Genomic DNA, 23,656 nt, shown 5'->3' on the forward strand with positions numbered 1-23,656 from the left:
AAGGTAGTTGGCTGGTAAACAATAGTGAGTTTGTTTGATGGAAGGATGGTTGCTAGACTTAGGTTTTCATTCAGGTTAATTATAACAACTATAATATATAGATTCTAAGGATTGATTCTAGAACTTGTTGTCTAGTGCAAAAGACAATCAGCTCTCGTTGTGAGTCTAATCTATTGACAACGTCTTTATTCTAGTGCTTGCATGTGAACAAGGAATGAGTGTCGATCGATGATATAGCCTGAGCGTCGATCGATACTCCCTTAGGAAAGCGTTATCGATCTGATCTTTTACCTATTTAATGAAGAATGTGTTTGTGAAAATGTCTATTTAATGAAGGTAAACCTGAATAATGGTACCAAAAATGTGGTAAACTTGAAATTCCCCATTAATAAAGTAGTTAGTAAAAGTCCATGTTCTAAAACGCGGCCGCCGTGACCGGATTCGCGGCGGTTAAGCGCTCGGCGGTCCCCGACCATGGCGAATACCTCCTATTCGGTGAACTAGGCGGATGGTACAAAAATTCTTCGTTTTTTGTCATTTTGATATCTGAAATCGGTTAATCTATAACTAATCTATAACTTTAAAGTGTTAATCGTGGTTAAAACGCGAATATAATGAAGATTAGAAAAAGAAAATCAATGGTCGCTAAGGAAGAAAATTTGCAGAACCCAGAAAACCCTATGACAAAGACGATAAGATAATTACAAAAATGCCATTCATTTTTTTTTTGTTGAAAAGCAAAAGAAAACGCATAATGGAGGCTTGAACCCAGGTTTGTTATGACTTAAAGAAGGGCACTTACCACCACACCACGGAAACATTCTTCATTATACATATAAAAACTACAAATTATAGATATATTTATTTAAAAAATACAAAATAAATTTGAAACTAGGCCCTGCGTAATCTCCGCTTAATCCCCGATTTATACATTAGGCGCTAGGCCCAACCCGAATGCACGTATAGCGCCTACCGAGTTTCGGAACAGGGGTAAAAGTATAAAACACTTAAAATAGATAAATTTTGTTTTATACTTTTAATTAATTTTTTCGAATTAATTAGTAAAAACCATAAATAAGGTGGTTGGAATTATTTCAAAGAATGGAAATCTTGTAAAGAACCACTTAAGAATAGACAAGTATTATTTTGTAAAAAAAAATATGAATATCGGAGCAGGGCCTTTGCCTCCTCTATTTCTCTTTTCGGTGCAGGTGAGGGGTCTCGCTAGGCTGAAGGTGGTGTTTGTCTCCATGGGTGGTGGAGTTGTGGTGTTCCTCCTGCTTCCTCAGTGGTCCCTGGTATTATCTTGTTAAACCGGTCATTCATGACTCTCTGTTGCTCGTCGGGAGTTGCCATCGGTTCCTAGCCAGATGAATATGTTGTGGGTTCTCCATAGAGGGGGCGCGTGCGAGGAGGCGACTTGTTGGATTTGTCAACCATGATTGCTCTGCTCGGTGGCGGCGTGTGCTGGGTCTGCAAGTCTTAGGGGCTTGATATTAGGGTGCCTCCTAAGTGCTTTGGCTTAAGGCGGTGCTTGTTGGTGATACACTAAAAATGAATCTTTGCTACTGTCAAGTTAACAGTTGAAACTATAGTACTTTAGATTCAAATCCAGAGGACCAGTCTACACTTTATTTCTATGAGTTTCGAAATCAAGCTAAGAAGAAGATTTGGTTTTTGATTTAATAATTACGTAGAGAACAAGTAAAAAGCTCAAGAAATGAATTCAAGTTAAAAGGAGTTAATCTAGGATGAATGCGAGTGATCTCAATCACGACCAAACAGCTATTCAGGTTTGATGCAGTTCTATCTAGAACTCGGAGAACTGGCTAGAACAACACACTGTCGTGTAGTTGTTCCTTTCACCGATTAGACCCAGCTCCTAAGATGTTGCTTGGTCTGAGATCTGATGGTGAACATTAATGATTAACTCCGATTTGTTCACAATGCACCTTAACATCTACTTTCGTGTGGCTAAGGATGCAATGCTCATTCATACAAGATCTAGCAACCTATTATACTTTTGATGCACATATTTACTTAGGATCAAACGCTAAATGATCAGTTTAGCGTAGGCATGAAACAATGAATGAATGAAGATCTACTAAATGATAACATATTTATGCTCAGTCGCGATATGCACTCTATCACTCTAGATCAACAGTCGACTACTCAATCATGATGCAGTGAAGAACAACAGATGAAACTGAAATACTCATGATCAGATTAAAAAGAATAAAAATTAGGGTTCAGGTTGTTCTTCTCTATGGAAGAGGTGAGCCGTCGCCCTTACAAAAAGCTTGAATCCAAAAGTTAAACTTGTCTTGCAAAAACTAGCGTAAGAAAATAAAAATAGGATAGATGGCGTTTTTATATGGAGGCGCAAATAGGTAGAATAGAGATTAGGGCAACAGGGCTTTAATTCCCGAAATAGGAGTTTCCATATTCGTCGGGAACAATCTCGGGATCACTCCGTCTGCTTGTTCCGCTTGAGAACAGTCTCGGGACTGTTCTTGTTGAGTGTTCTACCAGTTCCAGACCTGTAAAAGATTAAAAAGGACTAGACTGACACGGGTTAGTGACTTGAAACAAATGAAAACAAATATACAATGATGTGAAAAAACACCATATATCAGTTGGCTCGGTCTTTTTGGTGCAGGTGCAGGGGTTTGTGGCGGTTTTGACGGCCCCTTTCTGAATAAAGCTCCACCTTGTCTCAGCAGGTGTTCTTGGTCTTGTGTGAATGTGTCGTTTCCTGAAGGCTACATGACTTGATGTCGTCGCAAGCTGTTCTTGAAAAACCATATCTTAAAGAGTTGATCACCAGGCAAAGCCAAATTCTACTGAGTTCAACTCTCACTATCACTGCGGGTTTCATTTTGTGGTAAGCGATTGTTCAGATTTTCAAGTATCCTTTGCTTATGGTGCTCAGCTTAGAGTCATTCCCTGCTTAGTTAGGTTTGAGTTTTGTGTTTAGTTTTATTTATGTTCATCTGTTTTTTGTTTGTCTCTGTATCTTCTGTAAAAAAATTTGAACGCTGGTAATAAATCTTAACATTTTAACCAAAAAATATTATTGTGTGTTTCAGTTTTAATAGAATAGGCAAGTGATTTACATGCATGTCTGTGCAAGTGTTAATTCTTACATTTTTATGAATTGATATTTATATGTGTCATCATATAATTAATTGTATAAGTATTTGAATATTTTTATGTTCTTAATACATCAGAATCGAATCCAGATCAAATTGGGTAATATGGCTATTTTTGGTTATTTGATTATTTTTTAGTTTATTTTTAGTTTGGATTCAAAATACCCAAACCGAAACGGTTAATATACGTATACATCAAAATAGAATACTTCCGGACTTGGGAAGACCGACTCGAAACCTGAAAATTTATAATATTCAAATGGAGCTTAATTTCAAAACTAACTAAATCTGATACCGAAAGAAACAACTCGTACCTGAATGGGTATTTGAATGTTTATGCCTAATTAATATATCATGTAAACAGATGAAAAAGACCTCCTTGTTAACCATTTTGAATTCTTATCACAAATGGAGTAATTTCATCAAATATGCCGAACTATTTTGGTTAATATGTAAATAAATGCTGTTAAAATATTATAGTAAAGATAATTATGAAGTAGTGAAAAAGTAAGAAAATGAATATAAAAGATATATTAAAACACTTCAAAATAAGTAAGTAGTGTTTTGTACTTCTGTAATAAATGATGTCAAATTATTCAGAAAATATAATAAATGAATTGGTTAGAATTAATTAAAAATATAATGAAAATCCGTAAGAAAATCAATAGGTAAATATGTTTTATACTTCAGTTTAAAAAGAATAATCGATTACACAAGTTCTATTTACAATACGCTGAAAATCAATAATTTGTCTCCATTAATTTACAAAGTTCACATTCGAACAAAATCTAACTTCAGTCTTGATATAAAAGTATATTAAACTAGTGTTACAAAGAGAGCTTCGTATGAAATTGTTCGTAAAATTGGTCATCAATAGGTAATTTATCATCATTTGTAGTAAAAATAAAAACTATATGACGATGTATCCAATATTTGAAAGAAAAAAACTATTGGTCAACTATTTAAACAAAGGATTCCACGATAACTTATCCTAGTCAATAAATTAGTCTTTTTTAATAAAAGTATGAATGATTCTAGTTGATAAAATGAGATGCATTAATCTGGATATGCAGCCCCATGTAGTTCATAAAATGTCAGAAATCCACTTTGGTTGTGGAAACTGGAAAGTTATCTCAGGCCAACCAATGAAAGCAAGAAATTCGGTTCTCAAGTCTTCGAGTATACTTTTCGAGTAAGATTCCAAGATGGGTATAGTGGAATATGTTGCAATCCTCTTGTCAAGATTTTACTTTATTATTGAATAGTAGATATTCATGTTTTGAGAATTGTAAAAACAAGTGTAGTTTTTTCCTTCTCTTTTGTTTTATGACGAGAGCAAGTGTGACTTAAATTTTACAAATATAAGATAAAAGATTATATAAACGTCTAAATACTAAAAATATATTATTGGTTGGTTAAATGTCAATTACCAAAATTATATATTTCAATTGGTCAAATGTAAGTTATTGCTTCTGATCATGTCATGCAGGCAGAAGGACCATTTTGGCTGAAGGTGCTTGTGGACCGCTGGTCCTACCAAAAGAAAATCAAGAGCTTTAGAAAAAAAAATACGACATTCACAACAATGATTATAAAAACCTGGAATTATGGACCTTGTAGTAGCAAAATGTACTTAAAATCTGGATTTTTAAGTACACGACGGAAGTCTTTGTAATAACCAAGATTTGTCAAGAATTTCGGAATAAAATCCTGGAAAACTTCCGTGTAAGTCGTTCAGATAAAAGTAAATATTTAAATTTATTTTTCAATTGCAAAAGTAACCTGAAAAGATTTATATGGAAGTCGTCTAATTATAATAAAATATTAAAGTTTTATTTTTTCGGACGACTTACGTAAGTCGTCCATGAAAAGTTAAGATTTTGACACTATCCAATCAAATGTAAAACTAACAGGTTTATCCTAGATGACTTACCGAGAAGTCTTCTATGATATTTTCGAGTTTTTTTGCTAATAAAAAAAAGTGGACGACTTCCATAGAAGTTGTCTCTAAAAATACATATAAAAATTAATTGCAAAATTAACATCTGCATTGATCAGAAAACTTTCGTGTAAGTTTTTTATTGTCAGAAGACTTACACGAAAGTCGTCTGACAAACAGATTTGGAAACAAAAAAACTGATTTCATAGTTTCAAACAATGAGATAACTTGCTTAGCACATAGAGACTTCTCCACGCACCCAGAATCTCAAACAAAAGTGACCCACCAAGAATCGTAAGTTTCAATGGCTCTATGAACCATAAAAACTTTAGAATCAAAATCGTGGGGGTTTTTTATGAACATGGAGAGAAAATGAAAGAGATGTTGTTTCTAGTTCATAAAAATTGAGAAAGAATGAGTGTAAATCGATTTGACGTGCATTAAGAGCTTCAAATTGATTGTTCATGGTGGTTGGTGTACTGATGGCAATGACAATCTTGTAAATATTTGAAGATGATGAGGTTGAGAGAGTAAAAATATTATTTTCGAAAAAATATTAATGGCAATTTCGTGAATAATCTGAACTTGCGGAGTGTATAAGGCAAATGAAATTTCCAAAAAAAATCATAGGTTAGTACTGTGTTTGACTTTGAATTTTGAGTTAGTTTTGGAAATAGCCCAAAATTAAAATTGTTTTAGAAATTGAAATCGGTTTACCAATTGTAATTGGTTTACTAAACTAAACCAAATTAAAAAAAACTATAACATTCGATTCATAATATTATAAATTAACTGGTTATAATTTTTTGTGAACATTATAATATATCATGGTCGTATATGTTAAAAGACATAATGTCTCTAGCAAATCCCTTAATTGAATTTGGGCCAACGTTTTTTTATTTGCATTCTTAAGTTGCCACGAAGATTAATTAGCACCTAATATATGACAACTAAACAAAACTTTTTTTAATTATTACAAATTACAAGTTACATCTCTTTTAAATGCTTCTGTTAATATATAGGGGATTAGTCTATATATCTTTTTATATTTTATTTAAGATTATCTCCAACTTCTGATGTGCGATGTACACATAACTTTGAATTGTCTGTCATATCTTTGTCATACCTATTTTCCATTTGGGCCAGACCACCACACTTGTTGACGGTGCAACAAGCAAATATGTTATCCCCGTTTGAGCCGTTGGAGAACACATGTGTCAAATTCATGTTTCTTTGACTCAACCTCAAAGATGGGGTTATACTCTCAGGTCTGAGACATTCGTATAAGACTACCTTAGAGCCGCGAGCTAGACCCGTACCAAACTGCCTCCTCGGCTCTTCTCTAATCTAAAGGGCATGTATGTGTTAGTTATGAATGTCATTAAGTGTTTTTAACGAATATTTACATATAGAGTTCGAAGCTTTTCGTTCTCCTACATCAGCAATTACAAAGAAGTGGCATATCGTCAAGACAAATTGCTGCTGGATACAAGTAAGTATATATCGAGAACATGTCAGGATAAAATATAGCTCCCGTTTCCATTAAAAAAAAAAGGAGAGAGATATATAACTGAAAGCGTATTTTGCAATCTTTTTGATGTGAAATCTCACTCGCGATCATCAATTAATGTGGGAAAACTTACATGGGACTGTCGTAGGTGAAAATACAAGATGAGTCCGACACGGAGAGTAATATATACAAGTACAATGCTATGTTTATAATCACAAAGTACTACAACACAAACAATATTGAAGTTCCTTTAAAAAAATGTCTTACTAACTCTTTTCTAAGTCGAGGACTAACATGTCACAATCACACAGAGACATTATCATAACACGTTCCTAGATCTATCCTCAACCCAAGAATCCATCATGTCCCCTTCATGACTTTTAGTCTTTATGCTTTGTGTCTACTGTTATTCAATATCAAAGCATTTATGGTTACGAATGCTTTCTTCTGAAGTGGTACACTGGTACCTATTCCAAAGCAGTCTTTCTTTATTTATACAAGTAGTTTTTGTGAGTAATACTAGCCAACTTCACAATGAATAAATATTCTCAAATCTCCCTTATGGAATATTTTCAAATCTTATTCAAAGATTTTTGGAAATCTTCCCTTGATGATATATCATTTCTGCAATATAAATGATAGCTTTCTTAAATTCTAAGTAATCCGTAGTTCATCTCTAAGTACATCCCAAGTTCAATTTTCAATTTAGCTACACAACTTCGTTTCACGTAGCATTTCTTGTATTACTTTACATAGCATTTCATAACTGGTGCAAAAACATGTTGAGAAGTTTTTTTCTTTAATTTCTAAAATTCATTCGTTACTGCACTAACAGTCGGTTGATTACCAATCTATATTTTTACATAATGTATAAGAAAACCGATATATTTTTATAAAACAGAGAAACTAAACATTGGCTGCGTTGAACAGACCCAATGCCCCCAACGTTATCAATTAAGAAAATAAGTGGGGCATTAGATGATTAGTTTAGATTATTTGTTGCACTGAAGTTTCCTACCTTTCTCGAAAAAAAGAAGTTCCCACTATTCAAAACCTAAGAATATAATTGAAAGTTTGTATGACAGTATGATATGATCGATATGAAATCACATGTTCAAATGGCAAAAAAATAAAGTGCATTTGACAAGTGAGTGAACTACCTGACAAAAACCAAATATTACAAAAATCTAAAATTTATCCCACTGTATTATCTTATTTATAGTGGCACTCCCACTCTCCTAATTTGTGCATGCATCTCCGAGGCGCACCTTTAAAGCTTGTATATTAAAAACAAAAGAATACACCTTGTTTTGGTGTATAAATACAAGCTAAAATTGCCTTGGCAATACACAATCAATCTACGCATCAATCATTTATTTCATCATCATGGATCACAAAATCTTTTCGTATTGGTTTATTACCCACCTAGCAATCTTAAGCCTTCTCTTCAACGACGTCGTCCCTTCGTTTCCTCCGGGATATAACGATGGTCCTAAAAATGGTTATAACAATGGTTACAATAGTGGTTACAACAATGGTTATAACAATGGTCACGGTTCTCGCGGATACGGTATAATTAGCAATCTCGACTATCGATTCTATGACCGGTCTTGTCCTCGTCTACAGATGATGGTCAAGTCCGGAGTTTGGCGAGCTTTTAAAGATGATTCTCGAATTGCTGCATCTCTTCTCCGTCTCCATTTCCACGATTGTTTTGTCAATGTAAGTTACGCAACGTTTTCTTTTCATGTTCACACATATGTAACTGTGAATCATATTTCAATCAGACTCTATATATGACTATATGTATTTTTGGGAAAAATATGACTATTATGTATAAGAACACAAATACGGCGTTTAGTGAAACCTGAGAAACTAAAAGGCTGGCCATTCAAATTATTTATATATATATTCAGTTTACAAAAAAAAAACTATATACATAATACACGTTAAAGTGAAAACTATTAGTCTAAATGGCTAGTTACTCAAGACTTATAACTGTACTAAACATATTATTTTTTGACTGAATTTTTGCATTTTATTATTAAACATATTATTTTTTCTGTGATAGTGCAAAATAAATAATCAAATTGTGTTGTAGGGTTGTGATGGCTCAATCCTTTTAGATGATTCAGAGGATTTCAAAGGAGAGAAGAACGCTTTGCCAAACAGAAATTCGGTTCGTGGTTTCGACGTTATAGAAGACATCAAATCTGATATTGAAAGTGCTTGTCCCTTAACTGTCTCATGCGCCGATATAGTTGCTCTTGCAGCTAGAGAAGCCGTTGTTCTCGTACGTGTGATCTTCAAATCGCTAATATTAATCTAAAATCGTATAAAAATATACATGCTACATATATTATGGATGTCGATTAAGGTAAATCATATTATATGTCTGGCTTCTTATGTCATGTGCAGACCGGAGGGCCGTTTTGGCCGGTGCCTTTGGGGAGAAGGGACTCGTTGACGGCGAGTGAGCAAGCGGCTAATACAAATCTGCCCTCACCGTTTGAGCCGTTGGAGAATATAACGGCCAAGTTTGTGTCCCTTGGACTCGACTTCAAAGATGTTGTTGTCCTCTCAGGTTAGGTTAAAAGTACATAATTAAAATAAAGGCTTTTGTTTAAGGAGATTGTTACAATTTTTGTTTTTTCAAAATTAACCAATTTAAATACTCACATATAAATATACTCTACAAATAAATAAGTAAAACCGATTGTTTTGTATGTTTTTTTAAAAATACAACAAAATAAAATAGGAAACATCGTTATATTATCAATCTATTACTAGGTGTTTTGCCCATATTCGAAAATAATAAATTTAATAATATTTATAAATATTTAATAATTAATTAATAAACAAATTCTTTATATATACAAAAAAAATCATCATAACATAAATACTTTTTATAACGTAAAATAAAATTAAACACATTAAAGCGTTTGAAATATTTAGTAATAAATTAAATATCAATTCGATATATATGAAAAATATTTCAGTATAATAAAATTATTTTTATTACGTAAAATAAGTTCGAAAACACTCGTATATGTACATAAATGTAAAACTATATATAGGGATTTCTCTTTGATTTTTTTAACTTTATAAAAATATATATAATGTAAAATATTATTTTTGGATAACACAATATAAAAGTTTTTTATATAATGATAAATATTAAATCAATGATATTTGTTTTTAATTTATGGCTAATTATATACTAACAAATCTAATTATTCATTAAGATAAATAAAGACTTTATAACACAATATAAGCAAATCATAGTAGTATAACCACATTGTGGTGGTTTAGTGGTCTTTACTAGAGGAGTGCCCTGATGGTCCAGGCCAAAGTTCAACTCTCCTCTAGTGCGAGATTATTAGTTCTACACGTGGCCACGCGGATATGGGTCCATACTTACGATCCATTTGAATATCCGAGAGAGGATCTATCCACGGGCTGTACTTCTCACCCGGGGGTTAGATCTGTGTCTTTAATAGATCCAGGTTTAACCATTTACTTTGTAAAAAAAAATGATAGTAGTATAGGTAGATAGTTCATTATTTGGTATATATATATGATTCTTTTACACTTGCACTATTTTATATTGACTTAATTTGATGATATGTATACGTGTAGGAGCACATACCATAGGATTTGCACAATGTTTCGTGTTCAAGCACCGGCTCTTCAACTTCAAGGGCTCAGGACAGCCTGACCCAAACCTAGCGGCCTCCTCAGATCTTCTCTCAAAGCTAACGGACACATGTCCTGATGTAGACTCATCTAACTCTAACCTTGCTGCTCTTGACGCAGCTAGTGTTGTCAAGTTCGACAATGCTTATTATGTGAACCTCATGAATAACGTTGGACTGCTTGATTCCGATCAAATCCTTATGTCGGATTCCAACGCAGCTGCTTTGGTGAAGTCGTACAGCGCGAACCCGTACTTGTTCTCGAGGGATTTCGCGGTTTCAATGGTTAAAATGGGGAATATTGGAGTTATGACCGGAAGTGACGGAGTGATTAGAGCAAAGTGTGGATTTCCAGGTTAAGTTATATGGACCAATTTGAACGTAAACACTCGATCCAAATCAATATCTATAACATATGTAGAATTAATCTAGCTTTAAAAATATGAATATAATCATATAGACTAATGTCAATGAATAAAGTATGTTCATATATGGTGTAAAATCAGCTTTTTGTATTTATGATGGATGGATCACATAGACAAAAAATACTTGGAGTTGTATGTGTGTTTATGTGTAATGGAATATGTATTTTCTAGTATTTGTTGTATCCTAAAAGTCAAAGTCCCTCACTTGTTATATACCACATACTCCCTCTGTTTTTAAATAATACATGTTTTGAGATTTTCACACTTTTTAATAAAACATATTAAAATTTACTTATTAGTGCATAGTTTTTTGTTATTTTATATTTCCTATATTTCTAAACCAATAAAATTTCAAGAAATGTAATTAATGTTTTTGAGATTCACAATTATTCATAATTAGTTGACAAAAATTACATTGAAAATATGAAAAATACATCTTTTTGAAACAAAAAAAATTCCTAAAACATACATCTTTAAAAAACAGAGGGAGTATGAAATAGTCTTGGTACTCGAAATGTATTTTGTCTTCGATTTGGTTCTTTTCCAATGATCATACCGTCATAGTCCTAGACTCATAGTTGTACTGTACATATACTTTGCGAAACCGTTTCTTTTCCGAATTGTTACATATATTTATTTAAACTAAGAATTGAGTGATTACGTGTGTGCATGGCCGACCCTAAGCCAAGCTGGATGAACATTCGCTTCAAATCCCCAAAATTTTTGAAATAATTTATATATAAATAAGTCTTCAATTTTTATAAAAAACATTTCAACCCCCAAATTTATAAAATTCTTCTTGAATCGTCTATATTTCCCGAATTTTTAGGGTCGGTCCTACGTGTGTGTGTATATATACTATCTTTTCAGAATAACCAAACATCTATACGTGAAAAAAAAAATGAACACGTAGAGCAACCTTATCGGTAGTCTCTACCAAAGTATAGAGATTAAAAATATAAAAAAAGAAATGAAAACGTAAAAAGAATGAAAAAAGTATGGGAAGAAGAATTGCAGAGATATCCAACAAAAAGAATTAGATAACTTTCTAGCGTGTGTCAATTATTAATTAGTTCAGCAAATTTTATCTGATTTATAATTTATCTAAAAGTAGAATTATAATAAATTATTTATATTTGTAACGGTAAAATATTTTAATGGGGTTGACACCAATGGACATGCACTTGGACATAGTTGGAGTTTTTAAATTTGATATAATTCTTAATTAAATACAACTATAATTTTAGAAAGAAACGAAAAATTTAATGATGAAAATATGTAGTTAAGTTTACAAAAAAAAATGTAGTTGAAAAAGAAATAATGAAATACGTATTTGTCAAGCCTGAATCCACAAATCACATTTCAAGTATCTCCAATTAAATTTCAGAATTGTTTTTTGGTAAAATGTTAAATTTTAATATCAGAATTGATTGCATATATCTATCAGAGAAATAAGTTTATATGAGTTAAAAAGTTGCAATTAAGCATTGAATGATGACATGAATTTCTATCAAGTCCAAATGGAAGCAACCAACTTTTTAGGTATTGTTTGTTGATTACTGGTTGGAGGACTTAAATTTAAAATCATTTAATTTTCTCCAACGACTTCAAGGGATTATCAAGACGAGAGTTAGTGGAAAATGAAAAAAAGAAAGAATATATATATATATATATATATATAACATATACACATAAATATATAACTCCAAAGAAAAATACATCACTTAAGGTAATTTTAAAATGTTTTCAATCTATTATTGCATATGTACATCATCTAGTGGTTAGGTTATACACATCATCTTGTTAGATTACAATCAAAACCACAAAACCAAGAAAATATAATCTAATTCATACTCATAAAATAAAAATATCGAATTTAGTTAGACTTATAAACTAGAAAGGTAGCTGCCAAAAGAAATAAAATGACAATTATTTTAATCAATTTTAAGTTATGTTTAAGAAAGTAGTTAGCGCATATATTTTTAAAGTTTAGGAGCCTAATATTTTTATATGGTCGTGAGATTTTGAAACCATGGTCAATCCATTGAAAATATTTTAGTTTTATTTCTAGCTGATGGTGAATCGACGAGAAATAAAAAAAAAACTGTGGGTGAATCTTTCAACATTAGAATTTGTTTTTATTAGCTCAATTCTTAAAATTACTTTTTTTACAAAAAAAAATTCTTAAAATTATTTATCAACATTTTAAAAAGAAGATAACTCATCAAACATGTTTGAACTGGTTAAAAATTGGGGAAAACCAATGTAGGGGACCTTTTGGGTGTGGAATGCTCGTTTGACCTCTGTATTCATCTCATTTCTTATTTACATGGGTGCACTGCGTTTTCAAAAGCTTCCTGTCGAACCGGCTTCTATTTCAATTCGTGCTGGACCGATATATATACCAATAATAAAGTCTTCAGTCAACTGGTGGAATACATCGCATTAACCTGTGAGCATTAGCCGATCTGATACATCAATACATGTTCCTATGCCCATTCCAATCTTGTCTAACTTTGCTAACTTCCCATTCTCAACCCGTATCTTGTTTGTTCTGTAAACACGTCTTCCTATTCCATCTTTTCTCAAATCTCCTATAACGGAAGAAATTGAAGCTCGAGAAGGAATACCAAAACCTAGTTCACTCGTTTGCATCCATGGCTGAATGGTTAAAGCGCCCAACCTAATAAAGAGGAAAGTAGGTTCGATTCCTGCTGGATGCATTTGGAACGTTCAGTTCCATTGCAACAAACAGAAGAGAAGAGATAGCTCGCCCTTATAGCAACCCCACTACTCTACCGGAACAGTCATACAAAGTTTTTGCTGTTAATAAAGACCATATAGGTTAAGATAGTCGAGACGAACCCACCCTAATAATAGAAGGTTTGACCCCTCTTGATTAATCCTAATCCACGTCTCAATTAAGTAGCTATCTTAACAGATCAGTGAAAAAGAAACAATAAAGTTTTTAGTTTATAAAAATTGGATATAACGTTATTTAAACTGGAACAAGGTAGAAAAATACGTTACAAAAAAAAACAAGGTAGAAAAATACAATTCATTATGATATTTTTGTTTCAAATCTAGGTTACTCTCTTCCTATCTATATAGACTATAGGCACACACAACATGTTGACCAAAAAAAAAAAAAAGGCACACACAACATGTATACAATATTCAGTAGAATGGCAAAATGTAGGAGTATTTCTACAATGTTACATACTTAATCATCCTTAATCATGCTCACCAACTGTTATCTATAATTTGTTTATTTAAACGTTTCTGCTACTGCATTCAATTGAATTTAACCAAAAAGTGATCTCAGTACCGTTTCAAAAAAAAAACAACCTTAATAAAATAAAAATAAAAATAAAAATAAAAATAAAAATAAAAATAAAAATAAAAATAAAAATAAAAATAAAAATAAAAATAAAAATAAAAATAAAAATAAAAATAAAAATAAAAATAAAAATAAAAATAAAAATAAAAATAAAAGTAAACAGATCGAAAATTTAACAAAATGTAATAAATTAAGACAATAAATACGTGGCAGAAAAATGATCTCATCACTACCCCATTTTCAGATTCAAAATTCAATTTCTTCAACAGTTTCACTTCTAATGTGATCTATTGTTCTCTCTCTCTCTCTCTCTCTTCTCTACACTCTGTCTAAAAATCAGAACTTTGATAGCATACCTCAACAAAGTCACTTCCTTTACTTTCGCCGGAGATCATGGGAGGCTGCACCTCCAAACCCTCCACCTCCGACAGACCCAACAACCCTTTCTTCCCCGGCAACGACTACCCCCTAGTTAACAACCCACCCCTTCCGCCGCAAAGGCCTCTCCTTTCTTCCCCTTCTACACCCCCAGCCCCGCTCGCCACCACCGCCGCAACAAGAGCCGCGACGTCGCCAACGGAGGCGGAGAGAGCAAGAGCGCGACGAGCACGCCGCTCCGCCAGTTACGGCGCGCGTTCAACCCTCCGTCTCCGGCGAAACACATACGCGCGGCGCTACGGCGGAGGAAATTTAAAAAGGAGGCCGCTTTATCGGCGGAAGCGGCGGAGGCTCCGCCGCAGGAGGAGGGGGAGGAGGTGGGGCTCGACAAAAGGTTCGGCTTTGCGAAGGATTTTCAGAGCAGAGTGGAGTTAGGGGATGAGATTGGACGAGGGCATTTTGGGTATACTTGCTCCGCTAAGTTCAAGAGAGGTGAGCTCAAAGGTCATGTGGTTGCTGTTAAGATCATCCCCAAATCTAAGGTATAACAATAAACTCTCTTTTTTATTTTTTTTGATGATTGCATATTTCAAAATATAATGTGTGTTGGTTCATTTTGTGGTTATAGATGACAAGTGCAATAGCTATAGAAGATGTGAGAAGGGAAGTGAAGATTCTAAAGGCTTTATCTGGACATAAGAATCTGGTTCAGTTCTATGATGCATTTGAGGACAATGCTAACGTCTACATTGCCATGGAGTAAGAAAAGTTCCCTTGAATCAGTTTAGATTTAAAGAATTAAAGTAACTTGAATTTTGCAGGCTTTGTGAAGGTGGTGAGCTACTTGACAGAATACTAGCAAGGTGTGTGCTATTTTTAAGTTTAAAATACATATGGTTAGAGATTGGTTCTGAAATTTCATATTTTGTTGTGTAGGGGAGGGAAGTACTCAGAGGAGGATGCAAAACAAGTAATTATACAAATCCTAAACGTTGTAGCTTTCTGTCATCTCCAAGGAGTTGTTCATAGAGATCTTAAACCAGAGGTGAGTCACAGTTTTTGTGTGAACCAGAAAGAAGATTATCTCTTTTAATGTTTTTTTCTTTGATCATCAGAACTTCTTGTACACTTCCAAGGAGGAGAACTCTCAGCTCAAAGCCATAGACTTTGGCTTATCAGATTTTGTTAAACCAGGTTCATAATCATATTATCATTTTTTATTATGGTTAGTAAATTCAGAAATGGCGTTTTAATTTGTGTTCTTTTAATTTGAGTAGATGAGAGACTCAATGACATAGTTGGAAGTGCGTACTACGTAGCTCCTGAAGTTCTACACAGATCATACACAACAGAAGCAGATGTGTGGAGCATTGGAGTCATAGCATACATTCTACTATGTGGTAGCCGTCCGTTTTGGGCAAGAACAGAATCTGGAATCTTCAGAGCGGTTCTTAAAGCTGACCCTAGTTTCGATGAAGCTCCTTGGCCCTTCTTGTCCTCTGAAGCTAAAGACTTTGTCAAGCGGTTATTGTTTAAGGATCCTCGGAGAAGAATGTCAGCTTCCCAAGCCTTGAGTCAGTTCCTTTTTTTAACCTCACAGCTCTTTATAGACACATATCTTTTCTATTTTGGTAGTCACAGTTCCTTTTTTTACTTTTGTTTCTTACAGTGCATCCTTGGATCCGTGGTTATAATAGGGATATGAATATACCGTTTGATATCCTGATCTTTAGGCAGATGAAGGCCTACTTGCGGTCTTCTTCATTGCGCAAAGCTGCTTTGAGGGTATGTTTTAAAGCACTGAAGAACACTGTCTAAAGACTAGTCAGTAGTTTCTCATTCTTGTGTTCTTTCTTTCTACAGGCATTGTCCAAGACGTTGATAACTGATGAGATTATTTACCTGAAAACTCAATTTTCTCTCCTCTCACCAAACAAAGATGGCCTCATCACTTTGGAAACCATTAGATCGGTTGGTTAAAACTTCTCTTTTGATAGGTACAGACACAGTGTAGTAAATCTAATCTAATCCCTGTTGCATTTGTTTGGACAGGCACTTTCAAGAAATGCAACAGAAGAAATGAAGGAGTCTCGAGTCCCAGAGTTTCTTGCTTTGGTAAGAAACGTTTAGTAGATACTATATAAACAGTTTTGGTTGTAATACCTCTCTCTATCAATGACTTGTAATGTTCTTACAGCTAAATGGACTTCAACACAGAGGAATGGACTTGGAAGAGTTCTGTGCAGCGGCTGTAAACGTTCATCAGCATGAGTCGCTTGATTGTTGGGAGGAGAGCATTCGTCATGCTTATGAGCTATTTGAAATGAATGGAAACAGAGCTATCGTCATTGAAGAACTCGCTTCTGTAAGTTAAAGCAGTGTTTGCTTTCTTTGCCAAGTTCCTCTTAAAGCTGACACAACATGTTGTTTTTTGAGTATGCAGGAACTTGGGGTTGGACCAGCTATAACAGTACATTCGGTTCTACGTGAATGGATAAGACACACAGATGGGAAACTGAGTTTCTTCGGGTTTGCTAAACTCTTACATGGAGTCTCTGTTCGACCCTCGGTGAAAACTCCACGGTGAAGTTAATGAAAATCCAACACTGACGAAGCAAAAAAAGAGGATGTCAAGATCTTTACTTTGATTCTTTGGATCAGTAGTGAGGATTGTAAAAGGGAATATAAAGTTTCATACAAGAGAAGTTGTAAGAAGATTTGTTGTGATAAAAATAGTAACCACACTGACTCTCACTCTATGTGAAGAAGTCAAGAGAAAGATAAAGGAATTTAAACATGAAACATTCTCTCTTATTTTCAAAAAGATTTTGACTTTGTGTTCTCTTTGTTCTCAAAGGTAATGAGATCCGGAAAAGTTAAAAGGCACTAATATGCTTGGAGTTTGTTCTGAAAATTGGATTATGTGGGTAAAGACACTAATATGCTTTTAATAGACTTTGCAGTTACTTAAAAAAGACGAGTGTGTTTGTTGTTCTTCATGCTTTAGTAGTGTCAAAGTGTAGCAGATAGTTTTAGTACTCTGTTGAGTTGTTTATGTGCTAGAATGCGAGAGAAAATCTATAATTAACAATAGAGATGAGAAACGTTTTGCAATTGAAGATGAAGATGTGATCTGTTCAAAACACAATAATCAGAAGAAAGAGACAAACACGAGAGTGAAAAGTGTAAAAAGACATCCATTGATTAAAGAAGTATTTCATTGAAGAAAGAATCATATGATTTTGGACTACAAATATTGAACTAAAGAATAATACAAACTAAAACTCTTATGATTACCGAAGCTGAATCTGTTTGAGTTGCATCAGTTTTCTCTTATATGAGAAAGAAAAAAAACTGATCCAAGATCAAACAGAACTCTCCTCAGTCCTCAAATTACATACGAACTACACAGACAGTACCTAGTAATCATTGACTCATTCTCATCATAACATGAGAAAAGAATCTGCAAATTCATCGCCGCTCAAACCTTCAAATATGGAATCCAAGTCAAGATCAGCTATATCAAAACCAAGCACCTCTTCTTGCGCATCATTCAATTCTCCTGCAGCAGCTGGTAATAACAGAGCTTTGTTGTTGCTGCAAGAGTTATCAGAAACCGTCTCAGTCTGATGCTCATCTTTTTCTTCTTCAGTTTTCTCAACATCATTGAGGAGGTTCTGAAGATCCATGTCGCTCCACTCTTTCAAATTTTCATAAACCTCCTTAATCTCATGATCTTCTTCTACAGGTTCCTTGTCAAAATCAAAACCGTTGAGGATTTGGTCAATATCCATATCGCTCCACTCTTCAGTATTTTCCTCAGCATGAGTTGTTGATAAAGCAGCGTTCTTGTCGTTGTTGTTAAAGAAACGGTCACAAACAGAGATGATCTGATCATCCTCTGAAGTGATTAGGGTTTGAGGTAGTAAATCATCATCATCAACATCGATTAGGGTTTTAACAACATCGTTGCTGTCGTCCTTCTTCTTCTTACCTTTTCTCTGATTAAAACCAAAGGCGTCCTCATCAAGCAACCGATCTGCATCCCTAATCAGTATCTCCATGGACTCCATCGCTTGCATGATTTCTTCAAGGCTCTTACTCGTCGCAAGCTTCTCCTTCTCCCACCAATTACTAAGCCCTAGCTCCTTCCGAGCCATGCATATTCCTATGTCCTCCCTCATCTTTTTGCTTTCTTCAGGGACACGAACTGGCCTCTGTCCGGAGAGATACGCAGAGACCAGCGAATCAACCGAAGAGTGACCGAAGGAGAAGAAAGGGACGTTGGAGTTGGAAGAAGAAGGAGTCGCTAAGATCGCGATCTGAGCCTCGCCCATAACACAGAGCTGTGCGGCTTTGCTGTAGAGACCATCCCTTCTCTTCGAAAAAGTTACAGCCTTTGAGCTCTTATCGGCAATCTTCTCTAGCACGGCCTTCCTCTTCGTCCCTCCTCTTTTCACCATCGTTGAATAAAAATCGAAACCCTAGTTTTCAATATTACAGAGCGTAGAAACTAGACAGAGTCGAGTGCCAAATCTCTTCTTTTTTTAACGAAGAAAACGAAACCCTAGTTTCAGAAATTACAGAGCTTTTTCGAGTAGAGAAGCTTTAGAACAAAAAGAAGCAAAGTAAGCACTCTCTCCATCTATTTGGTCTGTATAAATAGGTTACGTTCTTGTCATTAACTTATCCACTAATCAATCGTTAAAATTAATTAACTTTGACTATTTCCTTTTTTATAACTAATCAGTAATTAAACATGATGGGTTAACTTACACCAATTTCCCCTTTTTTCTTTAAGTAACATCAAAATCGGACCGGTTCGATTAAAACCTAATTTATTTACTCGTACCAAGTTCGGTTCGACTTATGGAAAGAGATAAATTACCGAACCAGATTTTCATTCCCCCTAAAATTGCATCAGCGGCCCCTTATCTTCTTCTTTCTTTCGATTATGGAATTAGGGTTTCGATCATGGAATTAGGGGTTTTTTTAAATCTGTCTTATTATTAGTCTCTGGACTTTGTTCTTCATCTCTCCGATCCACAGATGGCTCTGAGGTAAATCAAGATTTGCAAAGCTTTTTGCATCTTTACTTGATTTAATACGTTTTACGTAACTTTTTGAGAGAAGCCATGTTCATGTCTTAGCTTTCTCTCTTTGTTTCGTAATTGAAATTTATTCAGAGTTTGGTCTTATTGAACAGCGAGGGTTTAGGTACACTGTGAGATCTTTCTGTAACATACATAACGAAAAGATTGCTTGTTACGTCACTGTGAGAGGAGACAAGGCAAATGCACCTTCTTGAGAGTGGCTTGAAAGTGAAGGAACTGAGACGGGAATTCCGGATAGATAAATCCCAAACTAGGAATCCTACTGTGGATTCGAAGAACGGGTAAACAAAGGTGTAGGAGATGATCACTGAGGTAGAAGGATCAACTCGAAAACCAGAGTTCGTATGATGCGAAGTTCTTTGTATGAACTTAGCAAGTAACTTGGAAGATAAGCAATAGGTTTTAAGAAAGCTTTATTGATTGATTGTATGAATATAAAAGTGCCCTTAGGCTACATATATATAGCAAACCAAGAGGAGGTTTAACTATGAAAAAGGAAAAACATAAACTTATAATTAAAAGGAAAATTAACATAAGAATTTAGAAAAGGAAAACTTAGAAATATGGAAAACTAGTAAAGAACCGACATTGTGACTTTCCTGTCACAATACTCCCCTCTTCAGAACATTCTTGGCCTCAAGGATGGAAGTCTGGATACTTCGCAATGAAATCTTGATAGAACTCCCAAGTTGCTTGTTGTGGTGTATATCCCTTCCATTGAACTAAGACCTTTGTAACTGCTTTGTTGTGACGATTTACCATCTTCTTTTCTAAAATTTGCTCAGGTTCTTTTCCTGTACCAACGTCATTGAGATACTGAGGGAGCGTCGGTGGTGAACCCGATGGGTTGGGACAAAGCTTGAGCTGACTGACATGAAAAACATTGTGTATTGCAGTGTTTGGAGGAAGCTCTAACTTGTAGGCTTGAGAACCTACCCGATCGGTAATGAGAAATGGTCCGTAGAACCGTGGTGACAGCTTATGAGGAATATTACGACCTTTAAGAGAGTGTTGACGATATGGCTGTAACTTTAAGTAAACGTAGTCGCCAATTTTGAACTCACGATGTGAGCGACGAGCGTCTGCGTATTGCTTCATCCTATTCTGAGCGCGGAGGAGATGAAACTTCATTAGGTCGATGACAGCTTCACGTTTCTGTAGAGTACGGTCGACTGAAGAAGATGAACTTTCTCCTGGAAGATATGGCATGTGGACCGGAGGAGGCTGTCCATAAATGATCTCATAAGGGGTGCTGCGTATTGCAGAATGGTAAGTTGTGTTATACCACCACTCGGCTAATGGAAGCCATGAGCTCCATGAACGAGGTGAGTCTGAAGTCATGCACCGAAGATATGTTTCGAGAGTTTTATTTGTAACTTCTGTTTGACCGTCGGTTTGTGGATGGTAGGCTGTAGAAAAGTTAAGATCGACGCCATGAACGCGAAACAGTTCCCGCCAGACCTCGCTTAAGAATGTGGGATCTCGATCGCTTGTGATGTCCTTAGGCATACCGTGTAGACGGAAAACTTGATCCATGTAGAGTTTAGCGACATCCATTGCAGTATATGGATGTGATAACGCCAAGAAGTGAGCGTTCTTGCTTAGTCTATCAACGACCACCAAAATACAATGCTTACCAGAGGATGGCGGTAAACCTTCAACGAAGTCGAGACTGACGGACTCCCAGACGCCTACAGGTATTGGAAGTGGCTGTAACAGACCCGGTTTTGCAGCTAGATCGTATTTGTTTTGTTGACATGTTGTGCAGTTGCGAACATAGTTTTGAGTTTCCAAACTCATCTTAGGCCAGAAGAAAAGAGATTTGATTCGTTGCAATGTTGAATCTCTGCCGGAGTGACCACCAACTGCTGAGTCGTGTAGCCATTTAAAGATATGTATTTTGACGTTTGTATCATCACCAACCACAAGCTTTCCTTTCCTGCGTAATTCGCCATTGATAAAGGAATATGCAGAGTGTTTCGATGGCTTGGATTGTAGTTCCTGTATGATTTTCTGAAGATTCTGATCTGTATCCCAGAGTTGCTTGAGCTTCTTGTAAAAATCATGGTGAATTTGAGATAAGGCGATGTGAAGAAGCTGAGAACCGGAGACCCGTGAGAGAGCATCCGCGGCGACGTTCTCTTTTCCTTGCTTGTAATGGATCTCGAACGTGTAACCCATTAGTTTTGATAACCACATATGCTGAAAAGGTGTTGTTATCTTCTGCTCTAATAAGAATTTTAGGCTCTTCTGGTCAGTACGAATTATGAATTTGCTATGAGCAAGGTAAGGGTTCCATGTTTGCACTGCGTGAACCACAGCAAGAAGTTCTTTCTCGTAGACAGAAAGGCTTTGGTGACGAGGACCGAGAGCTCGGCTGATGAAGCATATAGGATGATTATCTTGCATAAGGACTGCTCCGATTCCTGTATTAGAAGCATCCGTCTCCACTACAAATTGCTTGGAAAAATCAGGCAAGGCAAGAACAGGAGCCGAGATGAGGGCATCTTTTAATGTTTGAAATGCAGAAGATGCCTCAAAAGACCAAGAGAAACTATCCTTGCGTAGTAGCAACGTCAGAGGTCGTGCAATTATACTATGGGCCTGAATGAAGCGACGATAGTAGTTAGCAAGACCGAGAAAGCTCCGTAATTGTTTCTGATTGGTGGGCGTAGGCCAGTTTTGGACGGCTTTGATCTTTGATGGGTCGGTGCTGACGCCGTTGGAGGAGATGAAGTGGCCGAGATACTCTATCTTTGTTGCTCCAAAAGTGCATTTAGATTTCTTGAGATAGAGTTGCTGGTGTCGAAGAATTGCAAAGATCATGTCTAAGTGAACCAAGTGATCTTCCCATGTTTTGCTATATATTAAGATGTCGTCAAAAAATACCAGTAAGAATTTCCGAAGGACAGGTTCAAAAACGTGATTCATGAGACCTTGAAACGTGCATGGAGCGTTTGTGAGACCAAACGGCATCACGAGGTATTCATAGTGTCCTGAGTGAGTACGAAATGCCGTCTTATGTATGTCTTCTGGTGCCATTCTTAACTGATGAAAACCTGCTCGGAGGTCTAATTTGGAGAAGTATTTGGCGCCACCAAGCTCATCGAGGAGGTCTTCTAGTAGCGGTATTGGATATTTATCTTTAATGGTCTGTTTGTTTAGGCCTCTGTAATCAACACATAACCGCCAAGAGCCATCCTTCTTCTTTACGAGAACCACTGGAGAAGCATATGGGCTGGAGCTGTACTGTATAATCCCTTGCGTAAGCATTTCTTGGACCATTTTATCGATTGCATCCTTTTGTATTGACGAGTAGCGATAAGGCCTGAGATTGACTGGATTAGCACCGGATTCCAGGGGTATTTTATGATTAAATCCTTGACGAAAGGGAGGTAGCTCCGTTGGGTCGTCAAAAATATCAGAGTAAGATTCTATGAGACGTTGTAACGAGCCTGATGTGTCTGGTTCGGTATTACTAGCTTCAATGTGGTATAAAATCGCCTCAGGGTTGAGTCCTTGTGGTGACTCTGTTTCGCGATTCTCACGGAGATGGAGAAGTGCTAGCTGCGGTTCTTGTAACAATAATTTGTTCAAGCTGTTGCTGGAGATAATTTTTGAGTCGTTTGGTGTGATACCTCGGAGGACATGCTTTAAGCCGTTGAATTTGAATTCCATACGAAGATTTAAGAAATCCCATAAGATGGGTCCCAAAGTTGAAAGCCATTGAACTCCAAGAACAAGGTCGCTAAATCCGAGTCGTAAGGTCCGGACTTCAGACTTGAATTCATATCCTTGTGTCTTCCATACAAAATCGCTGCACTTGTAGTTGGTGATCAGGTCGCCACTTGCTGCGGCTACGGGCATCGGTGTGATTGATGTAAGGTTGCAACCAAGAGTTTTAGCAACTTGGAGATCAAGGAAGTTGTGAGTGCTTCCAGGATCGATGAGAATATGGAGCTTTCTTTTTCCGTATTGGCCCATGATTCTCATGCAATTGTAAGTTGGTGAGCCGTTGAGAGCATGAACAGAGATGGTGGGGGTTTTGTTATTAGTATCTTCGAGGTTTGTATCAGATGGTGTTTGTATGTCTTCTTCCTCTT

General features: G+C 35.7%; 3 protein-coding genes, 1 long non-coding RNA gene and 1 pseudogene across 4 annotated transcripts; 4 read left to right on the top strand and 1 right to left on the bottom strand.

Moving 5' to 3' along the window:
- Window positions 1-7,886: 7,886 nt before the first annotated feature.
- On the top strand, window positions 7,887-10,894 carry LOC108821574 (peroxidase 10). Its single transcript, XM_018594576.2, has 4 exons — window positions 7,887-8,323; window positions 8,703-8,894; window positions 9,020-9,185; window positions 10,241-10,894. Exons 1-4 carry the CDS (start codon window positions 7,988-7,990, stop codon window positions 10,654-10,656), a joined length of 1,110 nt encoding a protein of 369 aa, XP_018450078.1. The 5' UTR covers window positions 7,887-7,987; the 3' UTR covers window positions 10,657-10,894.
- Window positions 10,895-12,470: 1,576 nt separating this feature from the next.
- LOC130498688 (putative cytochrome c biosynthesis ccmC-like mitochondrial protein) lies at window positions 12,471-13,408 on the top strand (annotated as a pseudogene).
- Window positions 13,409-14,321: 913 nt separating this feature from the next.
- Window positions 14,322-17,280, top strand: LOC108818704 (CDPK-related kinase 8). Its single transcript, XM_018591629.2, is given in 12 exon segments — window positions 14,322-14,536; window positions 14,539-14,981; window positions 15,068-15,198; window positions 15,261-15,302; window positions 15,376-15,484; window positions 15,555-15,633; window positions 15,717-16,013; window positions 16,109-16,224; window positions 16,303-16,410; window positions 16,492-16,554; window positions 16,637-16,804; window positions 16,883-17,280. Coding segments are annotated over 12 exon segments (1,782 nt in total). The 5' UTR covers window positions 14,322-14,454; the 3' UTR covers window positions 17,027-17,280.
- Window positions 17,281-17,650: 370 nt separating this feature from the next.
- LOC108820352 (agamous-like MADS-box protein AGL97) lies at window positions 17,651-19,046 on the bottom strand. Its single transcript, XM_018593302.2, has one exon. The coding sequence runs from the start codon at window positions 18,900-18,902 to the stop codon at window positions 17,883-17,885; it is 1,020 nt and encodes a 339-aa protein (XP_018448804.1). The 5' UTR covers window positions 18,903-19,046; the 3' UTR covers window positions 17,651-17,882.
- Window positions 19,047-19,367: 321 nt separating this feature from the next.
- Window positions 19,368-19,769, top strand: LOC130498656 (uncharacterized). The gene is made up of 2 exons (XR_008937593.1): window positions 19,368-19,499; window positions 19,646-19,769. It is a non-coding gene; the product is annotated as an uncharacterized LOC130498656 (long non-coding RNA).
- The last annotated feature ends 3,887 nt before the right edge of the window (window positions 19,770-23,656 follow it).

The sequence above is a fragment of the Raphanus sativus genome, chromosome 8 (genome assembly GCF_000801105.2).
Source record: "Raphanus sativus cultivar WK10039 chromosome 8, ASM80110v3, whole genome shotgun sequence".
In the NCBI taxonomy this organism is placed as follows: Eukaryota; Viridiplantae; Streptophyta; class Magnoliopsida; order Brassicales; family Brassicaceae; genus Raphanus; species Raphanus sativus.

Excerpts from the sequence above, each read along its gene's own strand:
- LOC108821574 (XM_018594576.2), top strand. The coding sequence starts at position 7,988 with ATGGATCACAAAATCTTTTCGTATTGGTTTATTACCCACCTAGCAATC. Across the intron at positions 8,324-8,702 it reads TCCACGATTGTTTTGTCAAT|GGTTGTGATGGCTCAATCCT; the intron begins GTAAGTTACGCA and ends ATTGTGTTGTAG. Across the intron at positions 9,186-10,240 it reads AGATGTTGTTGTCCTCTCAG|GAGCACATACCATAGGATTT; the intron begins GTTAGGTTAAAA and ends GTATACGTGTAG.
- LOC108820352 (XM_018593302.2), bottom strand. The coding sequence starts at position 18,902 with ATGGTGAAAAGAGGAGGGACGAAGAGGAAGGCCGTGCTAGAGAAGATT.